Source organism: Spermophilus citellus, assembly GCF_964194105.1.
Source record: "Spermophilus citellus genome assembly, chromosome: 4".
Taxonomy (NCBI): Eukaryota; Metazoa; Chordata; class Mammalia; order Rodentia; family Sciuridae; genus Spermophilus; species Spermophilus citellus.
The window spans coordinates 100,602,148-100,620,017 of NC_138185.1; the positions used below are offsets into that span (position 1 = coordinate 100,602,148).

General features: G+C 50.9%; 1 protein-coding gene across 1 annotated transcript in view; it reads left to right on the forward strand.

Annotated features, from left to right (window-relative positions):
* Positions 1-1,023: 1,023 nt before the first annotated feature.
* Positions 1,024-17,870, forward strand: part of RASGRF1 (Ras protein specific guanine nucleotide releasing factor 1) — a gene marked incomplete at both ends in the record, with an annotated part of 105,331 nt that continues 88,484 nt past the window's right edge. The window contains one exon of the mRNA XM_081292754.1: positions 1,024-1,299. Within this exon, the coding sequence (XP_081148880.1) occupies positions 1,024-1,299 (276 nt within the window). The remainder of the gene's footprint in view (positions 1,300-17,870) is intronic.

The following is a 17,870-nucleotide window of genomic DNA, read 5'->3' on the forward strand; positions in this document are numbered from 1 at the left end:
AGCTATTTGAAGGCTCCCATGGTCCCCGGCGCCTGCGTTTGAAGCCCGCCTTCAGGCTTTGGGGGGTATTTGCAGAAAACTCCCAGCAGCTACTCGCCAGCCAGATCTCAGGGCGCAGGGGGTGGCGCCGGTAATTATGGCATCGCTCAAATAAAATATATGCTCACCTTCCCCCTCCTCATCTCACCCCCTGTGTTGTCCTCAGGTCGCTGGAGAAGCCTCCCGGAATGGGGCTGGATGCTGAAATTTATGTGACCCCGCTGATTGTGCAAAGACCAGGACCGAAGGCTCTATCAGATCTATTTCGCCACCACCTTCCTCCATCCACCTTGGATTAGAAAAATAAGTACCGGTGGCGGGGGGGTGGGGAAGCCTATGGAGGACAAAATGACAACTGAGACTTAACCCTAGGTCTACAGTGCGCCGCGGCGAGGCGCAAAGACGCAAATTCCCGGAATGGCGAGCCTCCGGGGTTCCACTGGGTTAAACGAAAATTGATCTGATTTTCTTTTTAACACCCAAAGGGGAGAAGGGGAAACCAGGAGAGGGAGGGCAATGTTTGTGTGAGTGCGTGTGCGCGTGTGTGTCCGTGGAGGGGGAGGAGGCTCCAAGGTGCAGCCTGCGCGTCGCTCTGCGCCTCGGCGGGGTGGCGTGCGTGTATCCCTGTCCACGCTGCTGAAACGGGCTCTTCGAGGGATCGGCGTCACATGACTCCGCCTGCCCCTCACCAGCGCGCAGATCGCCAGTCGCTCAGTTTGCCCGGAACCGGGGGAGGGTCGGGCGGCATCTCCCGCAACTCAGCGCTCTGCGAAGCGAAGAGGTTACGCGGGGAATGATACATCTAGATTGAAGAAGCCTCCGCACAGCTCTAGATCCCAGAGTGTAGATATTTGGGGGGAGGGGAGAGCGAGAGGGAACGAGCGAGCGCCTGAGAGAAGCAGCGCGGCGCGCACAGACTGGGGGTTGCAGGGTGCCGCGCGGAGAAGATGTAAGCGCGTGGGGTCTCGCTGGCCTCCGAGCACCATGCAGAAGGGGATCCGGCTGAACGATGGCCACGTCGCGTCCCTGGGACTGCTGGCGCGCAAGGACGGCACGCGCAAAGGCTACCTGAGCAAGCGGAGTTCGGACAACACAAAATGGCAAACCAAGTGGTTTGCTCTGCTGCAGAACCTGCTCTTCTACTTCGAGAGCGACTCCAGCTCTCGGCCCTCAGGGCTCTACCTGCTGGAGGGCTGCGTCTGCGACCGCGCGCCCTCCCCCAAGCCGGCGCTCTCCGCCAAGGAGCCGCTGGAGAAACAGGTGAGGCGAGCGCGCCGTCCTGACCTACCAGACCCCTGACCGCGGCCCTCTGGGTTCAGGGCCTTTGACCAGCCTTTGTGATTGAACTTTGGCCCCTCTACTTTCCGCACCCTGGCCGCTCTGGGCGTCTCAGTGGGAGGAGAGGCTGACCCTGCGGCGGGCAGAGGGGGCAGGGACTGCGGGCAGGGAGTAGGTGAGGGCTGCGGCTGCCCTTCGCCGGATGAGCGCTGTGGGAGACGGGGTCAGAGGGACCGAGACTTGGAGATGCAGAGGGAACCGGGGTACGAAGGAACAGACTGAAACATTAAATCTGGACTCAGGTTCTGCCAAAAATGATGCCCCCGCCCCCATTCCCCCAGCCGTGATAGACCAAATTGTCTGCCCTAGACCCGAGGAGGTGTAATTCCCTGTGCTTGGGCATTGGGAGGGCGAGACAGAGGCATCCAAGTGCCACTGGCCCCTGTCTCACTGCAGCTGAGGGCCAAGAGCAACCTGCGCTAGCTCCGCTGAGTTGGGGGTTTGCGGGGCCACAGGGGTAGGTTCGTGCGATCGAGCGGCAATGGACTCCCACCCTGCCCCTGACCAGAGCAATAAACCTGGGGGTTCCAAAGACAGCGCTAATGCGCCGGGGCTAGAGCCAGGGCTGCGGAGGCAGCAGGACAAGTGGGCGCTTCTCTCTTCCCCCGCCCCCTGCGCCGCCGCGGCAGTCGCGGCTATAGCGCTGCGCTCGCGTTTCCTGAGCTGCAAGGCTAAAGGGCCAGGCCTGGATCTACCTGTGTCTGGGCCGGGAGGGGTGCATCTTTGGCAGGGAGGGAGGAGGGGCACCTGCAGCCGCCTAGTAGGAACACTCCCCGAGGGAGAGGTATCTTTAAGCTTAATGTGCTCTCAAATGCATCTGGTCCCCCCTGACTCTGGTAAGATAAAGTAACTGATAGTGGGTCCTAAAATGTCATCACTGGGAGGGACCTGAAATCTATGGAGCCCAACCAGCAAGTTACTGGGGGACACTGAAGTCCAAAGGGAGAGATTCACTTATGCAGTGGCATAGCAGGAGTTGAGGCCACACCAAGATTTTGAGAAATCAGATCGCAAAAGCCATTGCTGCATGCAGACTGGTGGCAATTGAACTGGCTGAAATTAGAAGCGTTGTTTGAAGTCTCCCACTTAATTGTCAGGACAGGAATCTGAGCTCTATTTCTCTGGCACATCTCCCTTCTTTGCCTTCAGAGCATGGGTGTTAGAAGATGGTTTCTGGGGACTGGGAAGTGTGGACAGGAATTTTTGAGGATGGGTCTCTGGGGAGTCAAGCCAGATGGCAAAGATGGAAAGAACAGCCAGTTTCAAACAGAGCCTAAGAAAGGAGTCGTCTGGGAAAGAGACCCAGGCTGGGCCAGAGACTTGGCTCTCAACCCTTCTTAACTTGCCCTTCTCCAGCCAAAGTACACCTGCATCTACCCACTGGTAGTGACCTACAGCCCCAGCCCCAACCAGGGCCTCCCTCCATGGCTGAACTCCTGGGCTGGCAGGGAGGGAGAGGCAGGGTAGCTGAGTTTGTGTGGACTCACAGTATCTTTTCTGAATACCCCTGGACGTGAACACAGCCTGACCTGAGACTGAATCTCAGCTTTGTGACCTCCCGACTGTGTGACTTCAGTTAACAAACTAAAATTCTCTATTTCGTAATCTGTACAGTGGAGATAACACAGACCTTTCTGAGGTTTTTGAGAATATTAAATTAAATAATGTATATGAAAATATGCTCACAGTACATTTTAGTGGGATCTAAATAAATTTCACTTCAATCTGAATTATATCCATGCGGGCAGGGTTATTGAAGTCATTAGATGTTAAAGCTGAAAGGAATTCAGAGATTGCACCATTTTACAGACTAGGAAAATGAGGACCAAAAAGAGGGAAGGGAGTTACCCAACATCACAGATCAAATCTAGCAGGATCAGACCTAGAATTCACCCACTGTCTAAGAATTCCTGAAAATGAGACACCACATTGATTCCAGATCACCCAACTCTTTCTTGGTTTGGGTATTGAATCATGCTAGCAATGGATCATGCAGGGACTGAAGTGCAAAACAGATGGATGATATGCACATATGTTCAAAGTCATCTCCCCAGAGAGCCTCAGGTGGGTTCTCTAGAGGAGCCCTCCCAACACCAGTGAAGAGAGTAGGGTTGGGAGTAGCAGGTGATATGCTAGTGCCAACAAGCTGGGGCACAGAGTTTTGTTAAAGACTAATGCTTCATCTCATATGCTTATAATGATGTTTCATTTAACTCTAGAGAAAGTTTGATACATGTGGGAAAGTAGATCCTGCTCCTTTGGCCCATACCTGTGTACAAAAGTTCACAACTTTTCCCAAAAAATCTTTGAGTGAAATTGATGGCTCCTGCATCAGCTCCATGTTTCTCTGTGACTTGGGTGTCCCATGGCACAAGCTACAGAGCCAGTGTGAGTGGCTCCAGGCCACCCTGTGACAGGTTTGAGCTCACAAGAATCCTATCCTTGAGTTAAAACCCACTGGGGTTTGGTGGAGTGCCTGTGACTAATAGGCCTCAAAGAAGCCATCAATTGGACTGACTTAGCTAGTATCTGGTGAAGACCTGCTTTTAGTAGGGCATCATTTCTACCCAAGTCCAGACAGCTCCTTTCTTGAAGGACCAAGAATAGGAGACAGAGAGACCAAGTCTTAGCTGGGAACCCCCAAATGGCAGTGACAGAGTCAGGGATGAGGCACATAGTAGATGCACAGAAAATGTTGATTAAACAGGACTTGTTGGTGTATCCTTTATTAATTCTATATTTCATATCCTGAGGACTGACTGGGTGCTGGGCCCTGTGTTGGAACCTAGGCCTAAAAAGCTGATTGTCATAAGCCCTGGGCCCCTGGGGAAGATAAGAGTGAGCCCCTCAACTTAGGAAGATACTCTAATTCTGGAATACACAGGCTGCCTTGGGACCCAGGTGCTGAGTACCTGCTCCATCCTAACCTAATGCAGTCCCACCTGGCTGCACCCAGCTTCGTCTGACTGCGTCTTCCTGGGATCTCAGGGTCTCATGAAGTCAGATTGGCACAGCCATGCCCTCCCCATTTCCCTTGACAGCTACAAGCACCTCCCTGGCCTGGGCCCAGCTTGCTCAGTCGTGACCTCCTTTCCTTTGCAGCCCTGCAGCCCACAAACTAAAGGCCTAGGTGGAATGGATTTAGAGTTTGAGTTCATTTTTGGTAGAGATTGGCCCTTGGTGTTCCATACTCTGCTACAGAGTAGAGTCATGCCACACTTGCTTTTCCAAGCTCCTTGAAATAATGTTTCTAGCTCCAATGGCTTTGTAGCAAAACCCCACCAAACCAACCCCAGCACTCCCCTCACTTCCCCACCCAGATGGAGGTCAAAATGTAGGGGTCAGGCTCTTCCTGATTCACCTGGGATAGAGGAGACACAGCAGTCAGAGCCTAGAACCCAATGTCATCAGAGGCTCAGGAAACTGGGGACCTCTTAGTACTTCCCGTCCACCCTTTCCTGGAGAAGAGATTAAGCCCTATACTTGCTGTCCTCATCATTTTAAGACACTGTCCTCTTGGCCTGGAGGATCAGATCCACAACAGCCTGCAGGGTTTGACTATGCCCATTTTACAGATGAGGAAACCGTCTCTTCAGTGGCTACCCAGCACGGCAGTGGCAGAGATTCATTTTCTGGCTTTCTCTCTCTGCAGTTGTGCCACTGTCAGCACAGAGCAGACCCTCCCAGAGCTGGAGCACACTCGAGCCCTGTGCCAATCAGCCACATGCAAACCCAAATGCAGGAGAGTAAGTTGCTCTAAAAGCAGCATCCCTCAAGACATGGAAGACGGGGACACTGGTGGTGCCAATAGCTCACACTAGAGGACTTGTACCCATAGGAAGCCAGAAAGACTGCCCCACAGGTGTGGGGTCTAGGATTAACTGTATGGGGTACACATCTCCCTACACCATCCCCCAGCAGAAATGGAGTTGTGCTTTAAATGGGACAAGTGAAAATCTGCTCCCCACCTCCTTCTTGGTGACAGTGGGGTGGAGATCAGGAAATCAGCCTAAGCTAAATTCTCACAGTCATTGATTCGTGCAGTACACAGCGTTGCTCTCTGTGCCAGGCCTGGGCTCGGTCCCCCAGGCCCAGAGAAGAAAACTTCATCCTTGTCCTCCAAGTGCCCATGGTTGAGTGGGATGCTCTCCATCTAGGCTCACCCCACAGTAACCTCAAAGTGCATGGAACACTCCCTCCCAAAGAGCCCAACACTGTCCCAGCCCTCCTTGGTTAGGAGTTCAGGGCCACCTGCTGTCCTGCTTCATTCATTGAAGAACTTCTCCTTATCCCACCTTGCCCAGTTCAGCTCCAGGCAGCAAGCAGCCAGAGTGTGCTTTTGTTATTATTATCATCGTATCCTTTAAAATTTTTTTGATTGACACATAATAACACATAATATTTGTACATATTTGTGAGGTACAATGTGATGTTTTGATTCATATATACATTGGGTGGCGATCAACTCAGAGTAATTAGCATATCCATCACCTTAAACTTTCATCATTTCTTTATGGTGAGTACATTCAGATTCCTCTCTTCTGCCAGCCACTAGCTGGAGGACACCTTGAGATCCAGCCTGCTGACCCCTCTAGTCCAGCCCACTCACCCTCTGCTTCTTCCCCTCTCTCCTCTGTCCACAGCTCCCCAAGGAGGCCTCCCCTACCCTCCCTAGCAGCTCTGGAAGAAGCTCTTCTCTCTGCCATGAGTGACCTTCACTCTGCCCCCCATGTCCTTTGGATGGACAGCCCCTTCTCCTCCTGCCTCTTCTGCAGGTCTCCTCTCCTCCCACCGAAGCCAGCACAGCTCCTGGCTTCCCTTGTTGAATTCATAGATAGCCCTCTTGTCTTCATTCACAGCAGTGACGATGATGTCATTACAGTCCATGATGATGTCATGCACTCGGCTGGCCATTTGGGAATGGCCGTTTCCCCACTAGAATTAGACTGTGCATCAGGAGAGCATGAGACAGCAGGAACAGGAAGCACATCAGGGATTAATGTAACTGAGTCCAGGTGACAGGTGTAGAAACCCTGAAACGAAGAAGGAATGGAGGTCTAGGATAAAGATTGCGTCAAGAGATGCTCACATGGAGAATTGGCAGGACCCGTGCTCCCCCTGGATGGTGTAGGGCAGATGTCGGGAGCACTGATGTCCACATTTTGTGTTAGGCCACAGAGGCACACTGCCAGCAGAGAGGGAAAGGTCAGAGGAGGAGCTGGCTAGGGGCAGTGGTAGATGATGAGTCCCATCATAGAAGGTCAATTTTGATGAGGATGTTTACAGAGGCAAATGAAGCCACAGGAGGAAAGTGGTGTTTGTGTTGAGGGGGATGGACCAAATGAAAGGGCATGTTCAGAGGCTTGGCAGGTGGCTGCCCTGCTGCCCAGAGCCCAAGGAACGAGGCCAGGTGGCTGCCAGGTACCCAGCAGGGGACACGTGGGCTGGCCCAGGGCAGAGCCAGCTGGGCAGAGAGGTTCACCTGGTCCCTGGGGGTCTGCCTTCATTCTTGGCTATCAGCCCCTGCTGCCTCCTCTCCAGGAGCAGCTGTTGTTGGAAGGTGAACTTCTTGGCTCATCCACACTCGATTTCAGCGTCTCAACCCTGGCAGGCAGGTCCTGTGGCTCCCAATTCACAGGGCAGGACAGAAAGCACAGAGGCTTTGCCAAAGCAGCATCAAGAGTAGGGTTTGAAATTCCCTCCCTCACCGTGGCTGTGGACAGGTTGTCCAGCCCCCCCACACACACCTATGGGTTTCCTGCCTCCATCAGAGGAGCCCTGGGGGCCACACCCCCACACCACCAGAGCAGCCCCATCTTTAACTGTTTTTTAATTAAATTTCCACTTAAGAACCCATCGTTATTAATGATTTTTAAAAGCATTAATATCTTCATCAGAATTATTACTAAATGCTCTTCAGTTCTGACGTATTATGAATGCAGGTTTAAATGTGTATAATTTTATAGTAGGATGCTTCAAACACAAGGCCAAAAATGCTGAATAATAACAATAAATGCAACTTATTAAGCCTTTTTCAGGTGCCAGGCACCAGAGTGCATGATTTACATACAGTATCTCCCTTAATTATCCCAACAGCCCTATCAGGTTAACACTGTGGCCCCATTTTCAAAATGACAAAACTGAGGCTCACCGATGTTAGGTAATTTGTTCAAAGTTGTAGAGCAAATACGTGGAGAAGCTGGCACCCAGCCCGACTCTTGAGCCTGTGCTCTTCAAACACAAAAACTGCTGGGGGCTGGGGATGTCGCTCAGTGGCAGAGTTCTTGCCTAGCATGTGTGGGGCCTGGGTGCCATCCCCAGCAGTGCTAAAAAAAAAAAAAAAAAAAAAAAAAAGACTGCTAGGGGACTAGCTCTTCCCATCCTCTTCCAGGATAGATGGAGAAAAAAAGAATTAACAGCAAGTGAAAATATGTCAGAGCCACCCCTGGGACTTGGGACTTGTGAAGGCGGCTTTTGTTTCTGCTTGGGTGGAAATCTTGCAACTCTGAATCCCATGATCAAGGGGAAACACTCCAAGGCAGCCATCCACACCCCACAGTCCGGTTTCCCTGGAATCCGTGGGAGCCTGGAGCTGGTGCCCGCGTACAGGCAGCCAAGAACAGAACTCAGCCCCCTGATGTTTATGCAGGAGCACTGGTGACGCGTGGACTTGACAGGGGCCCAGAACACTGCCAACGCCCAAACGCTTCCGTGAGGGCGACTGTCGTGCAGGGAGCAGCTGGGAGGCTCGGACACCCCCACGCCCCGTCCCCCACTCAGAGAGGAGTGCGCAGCCTCCATTTCCAACTCCAGCCCCTTCACTGAGGAGTTCCTCTGCCTCTGACAATGAAGCAGCATAAGGGATTTCCAGCTGTGGGTTTCCGGCCCCAGCTGTGGATCCTGGCTCTGCCACCTCCTGTCTTAGGAAGGTCTTCACTGAGCCTCAGTTTCTCCATCTCTATGTTAAACTGGGTTCCATGTGAGAAGCAGCACACTGTGGCAGTTACAGCTTCAGCTTTTGCTTTTATGATAGCAAGGCTTTTCCTCAAAGAAGCAATGGCACAGGTTGCCCAGGTCTCTGGCAGGTTTGAAGCAAGTCACACCAAGACCTGACCCTGAATATAAAGAGAGGATGCAAATCTTAGCTCAGAAACCTGTGAGTTCCTGAAAAAGTCAGAGTCAGCCATGACCCTAAAACCAGGAAAGAAGATTGCTGCAGGGGACTCCTTTATCCCTTGCAGCCACACCATCACCCACCCTGCCGTTTGACCTCCAAAATAGCTCTCTGGTCCATCCACTCCTGTCCCTCCCTTCCTGCACCCTCAATGCTATCATCTCATATCTGCACTTACACAGTAGCCTCCTCTGTGGTGTACTGGTCAGGGCAAGCTGAGTTATGCTGCAGTAACAACCAGCCCCAGATCTCATGAACATGACTAAGATATGTCTCCTGCTCGTGTTTTATGTCCCATGTAGGTTGGCAGGAGGAGGATGCTCATGGTGACTGCTCAGGGACCCAGGCACATGGAGGCTTCATCCTGACACCAGCCCTCATGATCACCTCAGCTAAAGGGAGGGAATGTGGCAGATCTCTTTTTAGCTTTTAAGCTTCAACCAGGAGGGATTTACTGTAAGCACAGTTCACTGGACAGGCTTATATCCGAGGAGAAGGGGAAGAGCAGACTTACCATTTACCTGAAGAGCAGAGTGCCAGGGTTCCCAAGAGCACATTTAGCCATCTCCCCCTATGCATTGTCTTCCCAACCCACTGTCCTCTCTGCAATCAGAACAATCTTCCTAAAGCACAAATCTGATCATCACACACACACACACACAAACACACACACACACACACACACACACAGCAGCTGGAGATAAAGGCAAAGAGCACTCGTGATGGTTAATGAGGAGGCAGAGAGTGTGCGGAGTTAACTCTGCTCATGCTTCAAGGGGCAGGACCGTTGCCAGACCTGCCTTCCTTTCTAAGCTCAGGGACTCTGTCATCCTTGACCAAGTGCCACGGAAGCATTTTGGGCACTGGGCTCACCGGAATTAACAAGGAAGGGGGTTTTAAAGGTTGAGGTGTTATTGTGAGATTGTTAACGCTCCATTGGTAGTGTTCGCTCAACAGGGATTGAGCAGTACCTCCTAGGTGCCCTGCCTGTGGCTGCTTGGCACTGGGAGGATGGGGTCAAAGGACCTGCCCTGGAGGAGCTCACTGTCCAGTGACAGGCAGGTGGGAAACAGATAAGGATCAGGCAGTGCCATCGCAGCTGGAGCAAAGGAAAGCTCAGGGGTAGGGGCAAGGGAGTTTACGTGCATCTAATAAGGGCACTTCCCCAGGCTGGAGAGACCAGGAAGGCTCCACAAAGAAAGGGACGGACTCCTCAGACAGGACATGTCAGATAGGAGGGAGGCCAAAACCACCCCCAAAGCCTGTGTGTGGTGCTGCAGAGCCTGGGCCCTGCCCAGGCATAGTGGGGAGTCGCCAGGACTTTGAGCAGGAGGGGGCTATTCCCATCTCTGTTAGGAAGGTCCCTGAAGGGTGGGAAGGAATGGGAGAAAAACCCATCGGGAGGCAGGAGGCCAGTCAAGCAAAGGCTACAGAACCGAGCAGTGACAGGGGCCTGAATTTGGGGAGCACTAAAGGGCCCCCTTTGCTCTCATCCTGAGTCTTTTTAATGCACCATGGAATCCGCTGCTTTGGCTCATTGCTGTGCCACTAAAACCATCTAGAACCCCAGGGGCATTAAAACTGTGCCCCAGCCTGGGTTGGGGCAAAGGTGGGGAGTGTCAAGGTCTCATCCTGTGGGAAGATGTTGTCACCACAGCTTCCTAGCCAGCCATGCACTTGGACAAAGCATTATTTCAGATTGCATAGTCCACCTGGTTGGCCATCCGGTCAGCCAGCAGAGTAACCCTTCGGTCACTGCAGTTTCACTCAAGAAAGACACAATCCTCACTGGGCAGAGGACACTTAGATGAGTGGAGTTCCCTCTCCACACAGGTAGCTGTGGGGGGTCTGTTTTGGGTTCTTGCTGCTAAATGTCAGAGTCAGAACTTGAACCAGACCTCCCTGCTCTGGGTTGATTGGTCAGTAGACTTTCAGGCTGATTGTTAAATTAAGCAACTTTTATTTTAACGATGAGATCTTTTTAATCCTGCAGGGCTAATGCAGTCTCTTTCCTTTGGAAAATGAGATAATTATTTTCCAAAAGATACCTCCTGGTTGAACTTTGATTTTCTTCAAATTAGAAAACCCAATTCAGATCTTAAAATCAAAGCCTTTCAAAACTGGTTTTAGAAGACTGAAGGGATGAATTTTTAGCAAGCTTAGCTGGTATTCCAAAAATCCATCTATAAATGTGGAGAGAGGCCTGGCCTAGCCTGACTTTTCCTCTGTCAGACTTCATAGTGAAATATCACCAACTTTGTTTAAATGCCTCCTGGGCTCTTACACAGACTTAAGGTAGTGACATTGTTTGGAAGAAGCTGGTCACCTGCAGTTGCTCAGCCTTCCCGGGCCCCCTCATCATGAACCCACTAGTGCCCTTCCATCCTCTTTCCCTTGTCAATGGGCCTTCCCTGCTCTCAGTTATACTAGTTGCCAACTGGGCTCCCTTTACCTCTGGTCAGAGCTGCGGGCAGCAGGAACTGGCAAAGGGAGGCTGAGTAGAGTTTCAGGAGGAGAGCAAGTACTGTGAGGCTTTAGGTGAGGACAGGTGAGTTATTACATCTGAGAGCTTCCTGGTGGTCAGGGCAAACAGGGAAACAGGCTAGTTAGACTTTCGCTGCCTCATGGATGAAATGAGCAAGAGTCTTATGTTCTAGGGGTTTGGATGAGAAGGATCCACAGGGAAAGGATGCTGACCTTGAGGGTCAGGGGCCTGCCCCTGTCAGCTGTTTCTGCTGGATCTCAGAGCTTGCTGAGCATACTCAGTGGAGACTAGTAAAACTCAGGAGGCTAGACTGATGGGGTCGAGTGAGAAGGGTCCTGGTGACCAGACAGTGCATGGCACAGCTTGAAGCCTGGCGAATGGAAGCTGTGAGAGTGGTCAGAAGATGCTCCACATCCATCACACACTCAAACAGCAGTTCCTTCATTTATTTCAAATTTTAGAATTGGTAGCACATTCCCACGCCTCAGTATTCAGATACAAGAAAGTATACAGTGACAGTGCTCTTTCCTCTCCTGCTTCATTAGGCAGTCATCATTACCAGTTTCTGTGCAATCTCCCAGAGAGCATATGTATGCAAATATATGCCCAGATATATGCACGTGTACATAATTGTTATACAAATTGTGATATAGTATAAACTCTGTTTTACACCTTGCTTTTCTTACTGTTTAGTGGGGATGATTCTCTGTGAGTATAATGAGATTGTCCTCATTCTTTTTTGCAGTTACATGGTATTCCATTATGTGGCTGTACTATGGTGTTTTTAGAAAGTCTCCTCTTGAAGGATATTTGGATATTTAAAGTCTTTTGCTGTGGCAAACAAAGCTGCAACTAATAAATACTTCTTTGAATAGGTCATTTCTTTTATATATTTTTCTAATTAGTTGTACATGACAGAATGCATTTTGACACAGCACACATAAATGGAGTATAACTTCTCATTTGTCTGGTCGTACATGATGTTACACAGGTCATGTAATCATACATTGCATAGATCATTGCTAACCAGGTTTTGGGCAGAAGCTGAAGGGCATGTTCAGACTGGAGTTTAGACCTTCATTTAGCAAACTTCTGGAGAGGTGGGGGGTAGGGAGGTGAAGAGCAGGCTGCCTGGGGTACAATGATAGATTGGAAGATGTCTGTGCAGGACCAGCCAAGTGTGATGGTCACCAGGACCTGCCTCATCTGTGGCCGTGGCTCCCAGGGCATCAAGTCATATACTGCACATTAAAACAGACCATTCGGTGGGCAGACCTGGGCTCCCACAAGGCCTGCTTTGAGGCTGACTCTGCAGGATAGACCATCACAAGGCTTTTAAGCTCTGGCACTGCAGTTATTTCCCAGGTCCTCTCTTCCCCCTGGGGGCCTAGGCAGGGAGCACCATGGAGCACAGGATGGCATACAGGGGGATGCTCCCTAGCAGCAGGCCTCATCCTGGGCGGGATTGCAGGCTGAAGGGACTCATGGCTTGGACCTCACAAGAGACCAGGATCTGGAAAGTCCTGGGGCAGGCACTCAGCTCAGGAACAAAGCAGGGGTCTTGGTGCAGCAAGCAAGGCCCTGGGAGACTGGGACTTGAGAACTTAGGGCGGAGGTTAGGCAGAAGGAGGTCCTGAGGAGGGCCCCTGACCCCATGTCAGGCACATCAGATGAGACAGCGGTGAGTGGCAGGGCAGGCGGGTCCTTCCTGGATTGTGTGGGGACACCAGCGACCTGGAGAACGATATTGCCATCAAGTAGGCCCTGCAGGAAAGCCTACCCCCAGTGAAATCCCTGCTGGGTTCCAAGCGCAGGGGGGTGCAGCCAGACAGGGAAGGCCAGCACTGATGAGCCTGCACTGCGTTGCAGAAGCTGTGAGAGTGGCCAGAAGATGTTCCCAGGATAGCCTGCAAGAGCCAGAGGACAGGTGGCTGTCCCTGGGAGCTGGAGTACGTGACGGGGATCCTGGATGGATGTCCCCTTACTGAAGGAAGGAAGGTGAGGGTGGACTCCAGACCATAGGACACACACACACGAGGTTCCCTGTAGCACAGCTGCCCTCTGCACTGGGACATCAAGCAGCATCTGGCTGAGCAGGCTGGCTGAGGCCAGGGCCAGCCCAAAACTCGACCAGGAAGGAAAGAACCAGGACCTGGTGGGGGAGAGGCCAGCCCCACCGAACCAGGGCAACAGGGTGGGAACAGTAAGGGATGGGGTTGCCCAAGAGCCATAACGCCCATCCTCACCCAGGCCCAGCCCACCCCTCCTCCTGGGTAACGCAATGAGCAGAGCCCCAGACTCTGGGACTGAATTCCCAAAGGCAGGATGAATAGGAGAGGGCAACAGAAGGGGCAGGGGAGCTGGAGGGGCTGCTTACTCGTCTAGACAGAAGATGATATGTGGCAATGAGGATGGGGGAAAGGCACAGAGTGAAGAGATTTTATAGAACAGATGGATCCAGGAGTGGTGGCACACACCTGTAACCCCAGTGACTTGGGAGGCTGAGACAGGAGGATCACAAGTTGGAGGCCAGCCTCAGCAACTTAACAAAACCTTGTCTCAAAAATAAATAAATTAATAAACAAACAAATAAATAAATAAGAAAGAAAGAAGAAAAAGGTCTGGGGATGCAGCTCAGTGGGTAAGCACTAGGATGCCAAAACCAAAAAAAAAAAAAAAAAAAAAAGAAAGAAAGAAAGAGCAGGCACTCAGTGGCCAGTGAATGAGGGAATGATAAAGAAATAGGAAGTGGGGCTGGGGATGTGGCTCAAGCGGTAGCGCGCTCGCCTGGCATGCGTGCGGCCCGGGTTCGATCCTCAGCACCACATACCAACAAAGATGTTGTGTCCGCCGAGAACTAAAAAATAAATATTAAAAATTCTCTCTCTCTCTCTCTCTCTCTCTCTCCCTCCTGTCTCACTCTCTCTTTAAAAAAAAAAAAAAAGAAAAAAAGAAATAGGAAGTGAAGATGAGGAGGAAGAGGAGGCCAAAAAGTGCTAACTCATAATAACCCCAGATCTTGGCACAATTGTGACCCCGTTCTGCCTACAAGCCCTGCACTCGCCCTCAGGACAGGACTGAATTTCGTGCTGTTTGTATATACATGTGTGTGCACATGTATGAATACAAGCCCTTTGAACTAGGCCTCACAACAGTATCTATTTTAAAGAATCCTGTGAGATAGTTTTTATAAAAGGGAACTGTCATGGAAGTAAACACATGTTTTGAAAACCAAGGCTAAATAATAAATTTGAACCCAGGTCTGATGACTGCAAACCCTGGCATAGGCCACAATCCAGGGCTCCAAAGTGAACTCCTAACACCCTCACACTGACAACCAGCCTGTGGATAGATTTTTCTCCAAAATTGAAAACAAAAAGGTTCCATGGAGGAATAAATTCCAGAAGAAGGTCTTTGACTGCAGGACTGCTCAGTGCCTTCCAGCTCTCTCTGAAGAATCAAGATGTCTTTCATGAAAAGCCCATTCTGCTGGGCGTGGTCAAGCACACCTGTAATCCCAGCCACTCAGGAGGCTCAGGCAGGAGGATCACAAGTTCAAAGCCAGCCTCAGCAACTTAGAGGGGCCTTAAGCAATGCAGTGAGACCCTGTCTCAAAATAAAAAATTAAAAGCTCAGTGATAGAGCACCCCTGGGTGCAATCCTCAGTACTGAAAAAAAAAAGTAAATAAATAAAAAGAAAGGAAGAAAAGACCACCACCACCCCATTCCAACTCATTTCACTGCCCATGCCTGAGGAGCAAATTCATGCCACCTACTTTGTGGTTATGCTATTAGCTCTTAATTAGCTGATTAATTAATTAATAAGCTGGGCTTATGCCTTTGGTAATCCATTCATAAACAGGCCATGGGCTAGTGCCAGGCTTCAGAGGTATTTCTTAGTCAGAAATCATTTCTTTGAGAGGAACATGAGCCCATTCAAAGCAGCCTAAGCAAAATGCTTACCGCAGAAATTACTAGAACCCAAACAGAGAAGGAACCCTCCTGCCCTGCCCTGCCCTTGTCCCCATCACTCTAGTGACATTGTCTCCTGTCTGCTCCTTCTCTGAGACGCTCTGCTTCCTTCTTGTCTCTGCCCCACACTTGGAGCTCAGCACATACAGCTGCCCAGTCTGACCTCTCCATGTCTGCTGCAGAATCCAGGAGCCCCTGGCTGGGTGACTCTGGGGCAGGTTTCCACAGCTGCTCCTGGTGGCTATATCCCCATCTGTGGGTCTCTGAGAGGGTGAGGGGGCAGGAGGAAAAGTGCCTGATCTGGTGCCAAACAGCGCTCCTCCCTCAGGGGCTTTGGGCATTAGGTGACAACAGAACCAGTTGGGGGTGGGTGATTAACACCAGTGCCCCACTTCCACACTCTGCTTTCCTGGGTCTGAGGAGGGGCTCAAGCGTCAGTATTTCTTTGGGTTCCCAGATATCACTGATAAGCGGACGATGCAGACTCTCCACTGCAGAGGCAAATATGGCCTGGGTGGGAATGGGCAGGGCTGCTGGAGCCCACAGCAGCCTGCCTAAGCCATGGTGACGGACATGGGCAAAGAGCTGATTAGGAAGAGCACCTGTGCCCTCTGGCAGCACTTGCCCTGGGGTGTAGATGTTGTCAATCAAGCCAGAAGGTGAACTGGCTTCTTCCAGGAGACTGAATAATACATCTTGGTCAGCTTAGTGAATGATCAATCACTCAGAGAGTAAAAGGTGTGAAAAGTTTACTTTTCACGGCTAACACCACTTGTGTACAGTTGACTGAGGCAAGTGTTACAGTCCTGCATATTGAGCAGTGAGGAACCAGAGCTCTGGGAGGTGGAAGTTTCTTGGATATTGGCACCAAGGACTGCAGAAACCCAGGCTTATCCTGAAACAAGAGGGGAAGTAGACCCAGCCCAGACTGACATTGGGATGGGGGAGATACCTGAGGTGCAGGTGGAGAGGAAATGGGCAGGAACCAAGACACAAAAAGAGAGAGAAGATAGAGGACCGTGGAAAGAGCAGAGGGGTGGACATGATACCTCTCCAGGTTCAAAGAACCACGAGGCAGGTTCCATCTAGAATGTTGGCTCATCCAAGCCAGAGGCATCCTTGCTCCCTTAGAGGGGAGACAGCCTTTCCCTGGGACCCCAGAGTCACCACTGAAGGCAATGATGCCATCTCAAGCACCAATATCTCTCTGCCTTCCATCTTTCTCCCAGGGCGGGACCCAATCCAAGCCCCACTGGAGGGTGCAGCTGCCCTCCTGGGGTGGGTACCAGCAGAGGAGGAGAAGGGTTCTGCACACCCCTGGGGAGGGCACACCCTGACCTCCACCTGCTCCTGGGCAGCCATCAGGCACCCATGAAATGGGCACTTCAGACCCTCCACAACTTTGCAACTGTTTTTTTGATGTTGTACCAAGCTTTGCCAAAAATGTCTAGAATGAATTAAGGCCTGGCAGAGCATCGTATTGTTACCCTAAGCCCACGACAGAATATACCAATCGAGAAGTCACCTGTGTTTTGAATTAGGCTCAGCTCTCCTGTCCAACCAAGGTTGCCAAGGAGAATATTATAAAGATATTAATAAAATAGGACTATAGTGAACATGCAGGGTGCTTGCTAGTTGTTAGGCACTAGTGTTCTCTCAGTCAGCCTCACAGCAGTCATGAAAGGAAGGAGCCCTTCTAATGCTCATTTTAGATGAAGAAACTGAAAGCCATCAAGCTATGTGCCAACCGTCACCCAGCTAGCAAGTGGCACCAACAATAGCAGTTCTCAAATAACGCTGTGCCTAACGCCTTTCATTTGTTGTCATCTAAAACAGAAAGATGAACCTACCCCCCTCCCCCAGTGATTAAGGCCACCTCTTTATTTCAATAGGAAATGAAGTTCCTCCAAATGGAGACATCCTCCCTTTTTCCAGCCCCACGCAGAAATTAAGACTGAAGTAAAGCAGCCAGGGCAGCTCCCAAGGTGGAGGCTAGGTGGGATGTGGTATCCTTGGCCCAAAGTGGGTCACAAAACTGGATTGTTCCAACCCTGAGCCTTCTGGGAATTCTCCATTCCCAAGTCCCCCAGGCTACCTAAGCTGTCACCAACCCAGCCTCACGCCTATGGAAGGTCAGAAACAGTTGAACAGAGCCAAACGTGAGCTCACAAGTAGCAGATGCTGGGGGCTTGGGCATTGCTCCAGCCACGGACCACACAGAGCTTCCTGTGGGGAGGTGACTTGCATGGCCTTCAGGTTGTCTGTGCCAACCCCTGCAGGGGAGTCTTCCGCCTGAGTGATTGTGCTCCAAGAGCATGTCGTGGAGGTTACCTGAGAGTGCCAGAGTATAGTGCAGGAATCTAGGCGGTCATACATGTGGGTTTTTACTGTAAAATGGGCTGAGGCTGTGGCTCAGTGGTAGAGCACTCACCTAGCATGTGTGAGGCCCTGAGATCGATCCTCAGCACCACATAAAAATAAAATAAATACAATAAAGATATTGTGTCCAACTACAACTAAAAAATAAATATTAAAAAAAAAATTCTTGTAACATTGGTGAAAGCTCAAGATCTTCACCATAAATATTGGCAGGAGGAGGGGAGGGAGTGAGGACCAGGGAATTCGAGGGCCCGATAAGAGTCAATAGAAGGTCCCTCCTCTTTCCCGTTTTCCCCCAATTCTAGCATTCCCTTACTTTTAAAACCCCAGGACATCCATAACCTTTGCTGTTCTCACACCATCACAAAAATGTCCCTTTTCTCTCACTGTAACAGAATTTGCTTCCCCTGGAGAAGTTTGTCCAACCTCTCCACTCTGCGCAGGAAATAGATTGTCACAGAGAAAATTCTGTCACCCACAGTG